The 6,713-nt window shown below is 34.2% G+C and overlaps 1 protein-coding gene across 1 annotated transcript; it reads right to left on the bottom strand.

Moving 5' to 3' along the window:
- Positions 1 to 1,868: 1,868 nt before the first annotated feature.
- LOC132182859 (GDSL esterase/lipase At2g42990-like) lies at positions 1,869 to 5,292 on the bottom strand. The gene is made up of 3 exons (XM_059596217.1): positions 4,924 to 5,292; positions 3,695 to 4,184; positions 1,869 to 2,195 (listed from the first exon to the last, which is right to left on the bottom strand). The coding sequence occupies exons 1-3, from the start codon at positions 5,290 to 5,292 to the stop codon at positions 2,002 to 2,004; spliced, it is 1,053 nt and encodes a 350-aa protein (XP_059452200.1). The 3' UTR covers positions 1,869 to 2,001.
- Between the last annotated feature and the right edge of the window lie 1,421 nt (positions 5,293 to 6,713).

Raw genomic sequence — 6,713 nt, 5'->3', positions numbered from 1 at the left:
TTAAATTCGCACTTTTTCAAATAAGCACCCTCTAATCTGCTTATGAAAATCGCAGATTTTTTTGTGATTTTAAAATTTGCATTTTTAAAATCGCAATTCTAAACACCCTAAAGTTGCGATTTAGTTTAAAATCGCAGATTATTTTTTTAAAAACACACTCCCAAACGCACCCTAAAATTAGGATTACAACTGCTAGTAAAATGGATGACCTCGCCCTTTCCTAGAAGCCCAAGGCATTGGGCTTGAGTTTTGTCTCATTGACCCAATGCTCTATTAATTTTGCTTAAGCTTGTAGGATTAAATCCTTGAGCCCAATACTCTTGCTTAGCCTTTAGGATTAAATGCCCAAGCTCAATATTCTTTTTATTCCTAAAGCCCAACCAACTCCAAATAAATAGCCATATGAGAATTAAATTTTTGGCCCATGTTTTATAAAATAAAACAACCCAAAAAAAATAAATACATAATTAAGGCACAAAACAAATAGTCAACTTACATCAACTCAAAAAGTGACCTAAAGGAAATATATATATATATATATATATATATATATATATATATATATAGCTCCGATAGGCCTATGACACTTGCCATTTATGACTTCTCACATGATACTATTAATCACATTTGATTCCACTACACAAATGTGACTACACTCTAATATGTATTTTTTATTTACTCAATTAATCTCTTTGACGTACTTATTTATTGTATATTACATTTTATATATATATATATATATATATATATATATATATATAGCTCCAATAGGCCTATGACACTTGCCATTTATGACTTCTCACATGATACTATTAATCACATTTGATTCCACTACACAAATGTGATTACACTCTAATATATATTTTTTATTTACTCAATTAATCTCTTTGATGTACTTATTTTACATATTGCATTCCATGAAATCATTTCGTAGTCGAATTAAAGTCCATACACTATCACTTTATTCACTACCTCTTTTCTTTGGATAACTGATTTAATTACATGATTATCTTTTATACCCTTTGAGACTCAATCTCACCTTCTACATATAAGTTTCAGTAAATCCCACTAAAACACTCATATTCGAGTTGTAGGATAATCATTCTCACTAAATCTAAAACAAGAGTAATATTTATTATCACTTTGATCCTGACAAAGGACTTTGATTCTTTCTTGAAGAGGTATTCCCACAATGGTACATGGGACCACTTAATGCACAGAGATGTTGACCGTAAAAAGATCTCAATCATAGATACATCAAAGGTACCTACGCTTTACATTTGAGTTCATGATTTTTTTAGGATTTAGAATAACTGTTATAAGTCATCGTATACGTACATCATTCTTTAAGATTGTTAAAAGAATGATAACTCAGTCCGTTTAGTGTGTGACACTACTTTGCTCCTACACCAACATATCAACCAAAGCCCACTTGCGTCTCCGATCAAGGCAAATCATTAAGGTTGACATGTTATAGTCTAGATGAAATTCTTAGTTCTATTTATGACTACAAACAATTATTTTATAAGTTACAAGGGCCTATGGCTATGATCTTTTGTAGGCCCTTGATCTTTTGTGTGAAATTTCTTTACTCACACTATAGTAAAATACAATGTAATTTAGGAACCTTACAGGTACATAGTAGGACCACACACACACACACATATATATATATATATATATACTATGTAAAACATCAATGTATATCTCCAATGTTCAATAATAAAATCATAGAATAAACAATATTATTAAAATATAATGAAAACATCATCCACCCAATTAGAGTTTTGGACTCCAGTTCCAACATTACACAATTCTCTATTTATAGAGAGAGAATAAGTAGTATTGAGCAAAAAAACATCCTAAATTAAATAAGGCAAGAAATAAACCCTAATACAAAAGACAACAAACTTTAAAGAATAATATCAAATATTCGAACACCAGCAACAAGGTACATTCAAGTGTACAGCTTGAGAAGGAGAGATCATACATTACAACATGTCAAAGAAACTTTGCTAGACCCTTTTTAAATAAATGATTGGAGATTATCTGGCTTGTTTTCTCTGAAGGATGGAAAGCATCCCAAAACACATATTTATTTGCATCTGTGCACGTAAATGGACTTTGTGGATCGCAGAGGTAGCTCATCTCAAATGTCCCTGTGCCACAGCACCCCACTTCTACCACCTCCATTCCTGATAATCAAAACCAAATAGGGTGTGTTTGGTAAATATTTTGTTGCAGTAAATGTGATATAAAAGAAATTTTGTGAGAAATATATATATATATATATATTTTTGAATGCGTGAAAATAAGGGGAAAGAGAGGGTAGAATCATTTACCAAACGAATCCCGAATCAAATGGTATAAAAGGCTGAAAAAAGATATATCAAATTGCATTAATACCATTCTTTTGTCTGGTTTGCTCCTACCAAAAAAACGGAGGACCACAAATTGAGCAGGGAATTTGTTTTCTATTTCCTCGTACCAACCAGACAGAAAATTAAGTTGAATCCATATAAATTATTCTACCAGAGAGAATAAAAAAAAAAAAAAAAAAAGGAAAAGAAAACAAGTCTCTTTCTTTTTAAATCTTATTTATTATGAGTTGGTATTTATATAACGTAATTAATATAATTAACAGCCCCATGTCTTGTCTGGATCTCATTTTGGAACAAAGGCTTCGCAAATTATACTACATGTTTATCATATGCAACTGAAAATTTTGTCAGTATGTAACATGTGGTCGCGTACCACGGTACTGTAAGTAATTGGGAAGACCTGCAGGCTGCTTGTTTTCTCAAAGCAGTTCGTTGAATTTGTCAAGCTTTTAAGCCAGCTATATTAATTAAGGGCAACTCTATTGATTCAGCTTTAGAGACTGGGGTAGTTATAGTCAATTAATGTTGTAGTGCAATAGGACTCGAGTTTGTGATTTTAAAATGCATATATATATATATATATATATATATATATATATATTTTAAATATAGTAAAATTGCAGGTTAGCTTTTAAAATCACAATTTAAAACCTTGAAAATCATATATTTTTTAAAAAATAATCCCCTTAACTGCGATTTGAAAATATAATTTTTTTAATGTTTTTAAATCACAATTTTTAAAAAATGCACTTCCAACTGATATATTTTTTGTGATTAATTTAGAATCATAATTTTAATCTGTGAAATTGCAGTGACAAACGCATTCTAGAGCAACTCCAACAAACTAGTTAAAAGGGCAATATTAGCTAGTTATAGCTAATCTTGCCCCCTTTTTATTTTTTTATTTTTATTTTTTTATCTCGAGCAAAGTTGCCCCATACTAGCTACAATACATTTATTGATATAGTGAATAGCAATTTGGTGCTATTGATCACTATAGAATATGAATTAAACATTCACTTTAAATTGTCACTTTTTCTTTGTTTATCGTTTTTTCCTTTGATTAAGGGTTCGCAAGAATATAATAAAAAAAATAATGAGAACTAATATTTAATGGCAAGTAGAGAATAGAATAAAAAATCTGTTGGAATGTATATTTACAAAATGCAGTAGTTAAAGTAAAGAGTTTTAATTTTTCAGTAGTTATTTTAACTGTTACCGTTGGAGTTGCTCTAAAGGATGAGTTCATTGGGCGTTTCTCGAATGATGCAAAAATCGAAGAATTAATGAAAGAAATGTCCACCCAAACTTACCATATGTAGAAGGTCTTCTAATGATTTGCAGGAAAATGTTATATACATCTGCAAACTCCATATTAAGGCCAGGAAGCTCCTCGTTCAGCTTTGCCACCAAGCCCTCCAATTTTCCATTAAATTCCAAGGCCAGATTGTTGTATTCCTCCACACAACCATGAAATTCCATGATATTTGTTGCCCTCTCCAATGGCAAACACCCCATTGGAGGAAGCCCAGCTAAGGCTATTTTCCGAGCTCCAAGACCATAAAGATCCTGGATGAAATTCCTGGCAATTCCGATGAGGAAATCTTCATATTGTCTGATGGTGAATTGGGATTGTCGATCAGGGAATATGTAATAGTTCTCAAGGAAGTCGTTTGTTCCAATACTAACCAAATATAAAGCCTCCCTTATTATTTCGTTTGCCTTCTCCTCCCCAGCATACTCTTTCAATTTCTTTTGGTAGTCCTTGTAGTACTCCACTTCCCTCCATAGAGGTATCACACCCTGAAACATGCAGATAATTAGGTTGTTACGTGTAAATAGCATGCGTTTAACGTGCAAAATTTGATAACCGGCCTATATATGTGGGGCTTCACCCGCACTAGCTTTTTGAGACATCATGCAAAACGTCCTCTTTACACAGAAGGATTGGGTACTCTTTATACAGAAAGATCGGGTAAAGTATAGACAGACCTTTCTTCTTCTTCTTTTTTATTTTTTATTTATTTTTTTTTATTTTTAATCAAAAATGTTGGAGGGGGAGATCAATTATGGCTATTCTATCTGGGCGTGACCATAGTAGCACCAACTCGCGGGGGACTGCTCAGGAGGGGGACCTAGATGGCAGAAACTGTAGGCGCACCCTCAATATCAGCCGAGCCATAACTTAATCGCCTGCCCCACCATGGCATCAATGAGAACTAAGGTGGTTAATACTAGTCACGCTTGGGGATTCTCCATTACGGAGATTTAAACCTACACCCTAATACTTACCTAACTACTTGAGGATTTTCTTGAGCCATTGAACCACCACCGTTGATGGTAAAGCATAAACTTTCGCTTGTGAGCATGACCCCAAGAAATTATTTATGTACACTCAAAGAAAGTCAACTTTAAACCCGATACTTCAAGAAACAGTAGAACTGAGTGACTTATCACTTGAGCCAACTTTTTTGGGGTTAACATGCAGAACTTGATAAAATGGTAAGAGGGTATGCAATGAAAAGTGGGTATTGATTCCTACCATAACATTAGAAGTGGCATTGTCATAGCCAGTTCCAGCAGAGGCAAAGCAAACTCCAGAAGCAAAATCTGAGATATTATACATTGGATCCAAGAAGGCAGGTACTGTTGGCTTGAGGCCGAAAGCCTCGGAGACGAAGTCAGAAGCAATGCGACCGTTGGAGAACCGTCCGGTAGGGCGGCCGCCAAGAAAATCACGACCATAAGGCTCGAAATTACTCCTGGCCATTGTTGGGATTTGGTTGTTGTTGCCTGAATCCACGGATGAGTCTCCAAACACAATAACTGCGGGAACTTCAGCTTTGCATTTGGATACTAGTATTAGGACTTGAACTAAGAATAGTCGAATTGAAGTGCACACGTATGCCATTAAACCTAGTGGCTCAGTTGCTTCTAGCAAGCCTAGAGATCGGATATGGAAATGGGAATTAATTTCCAACAAAAGAAAGAAGTGGATTTGAAGGGAATTGAATTGAAGAAGTTTGGTGGAGTTCTGTATTGGTTTTAATTGGCAAGGTCCAGGTCCGTATCAGCATTATGAGGGTGCAGGCTTACCTAAAAAGTTACTGTCTCTAGAAATTGTAGGAGAAAACTTGATATTCCTTACATTTAGGGGTAAAATTTATAGTAACAGGTGAATAAAAACCATCAAACCAGCAAAGGCCATGAGTTAGGAGATGGTAAAATGGAGTCCGTGGTGTGGTGCTTGGATTTATGATGCTTTAAATGTAAGATAGGTACTTGCTCGTTGAAAATTGTTCAAGAGGGGTTTAGACGGCGGAAACTGCAAGCTTTTCCTCAAGACCAATTGAGCCATACTTTGACGCAGCCCCCACGGGCCCTACCACTAGACCTATTGAGTCATGGCTTGATACAACTCCACCAAATCATCAGTGATTTCTAAAGCGATTAATAGTAATTATGCTTGTGTGAGTGATTCTTTATTGTGGAGAGTTGAACCCACACATGCCGTAGTACGTGCTCAACCTTATAATGATTTTTTGGAGACCATTGAACCACTGCTCTCATAGGATGACGGGTGTATATATTAAGAAGATGATAAATGTAACTATTAAAATGCATGCATGTATAATTTGTATTTCCTTTAACTCTTGACTTGACTATGCACAGACGTAATCCTTGGCTATTAGTACAATAAGAAGAAAAAAGTAGGCAGTAGATAAACTTACTTGATAAAGTCAATATTTTCAAAAGGAGCCTTGATGTTTAAGTTCTCACACTGGAGAATTGAGATTTTTTGAAGAGATCTGAAACAGTTGTCTCCAATTTTGTACCCAAAATGAGCATTAATTGGAAGATAAAGAGAAATGAATCGAAAAAAAAATTGAGTTTTCAAGATCCGTTAGGAGGATCATGCCAGCGAGAAAGGATGAAACCTGGTCGAGAGAGAGAGAGAAAGAGACGTCCATAAATGGGCAGCATATCAGGGCCATCTACTCCGCTGGGAAGCTTTTAATGTGTCATTCATGTTATTTATTTGGCTTTCATCATTTTCTCAACGACCACAGAAATCGTACAATATGGACCACAGTACTTATATATTCTACGGATTGGTTTCGAGTGATTTACTTCAAAAAGATGTTCATGTGTGTTTGACTAACAGTCTGTTTGAAATTATGTTTGAGAAATATAATTTTAAGTTAAAAAAATTTTTTGGACAAAAGTTTCATTTTTAAGCTTTTGTCAAAAGTACTTTTTAGTTATTTTTAGGCTTTTTAGATCCTTAAAAGCGCTTTTAATTTTTTTACCAAATGAGTACTTTTTTTTTTT

This window comes from Corylus avellana, chromosome ca5 (assembly GCF_901000735.1).
Source record: "Corylus avellana chromosome ca5, CavTom2PMs-1.0".
Classification (NCBI taxonomy): Eukaryota; Viridiplantae; Streptophyta; class Magnoliopsida; order Fagales; family Betulaceae; genus Corylus; species Corylus avellana.
Note: the sequence above shows the minus strand (reverse complement) of the source record. Positions and strands in the feature narration are given on the sequence as shown.

Excerpts from the sequence above, each read along its gene's own strand:
- LOC132182859 (XM_059596217.1), bottom strand. The coding sequence starts at position 5,292 with ATGGCATACGTGTGCACTTCAATTCGACTATTCTTAGTTCAAGTCCTA. Across the intron at positions 4,185-4,923 it reads ATGCCACTTCTAATGTTATG|GGTGTGATACCTCTATGGAG; the intron begins GTAGGAATCAAT and ends TGCATGTTTCAG. Across the intron at positions 2,196-3,694 it reads TAGAAGACCTTCTACATATG|GAATGGAGGTGGTAGAAGTG; the intron begins GTAAGTTTGGGT and ends TTTGATTATCAG.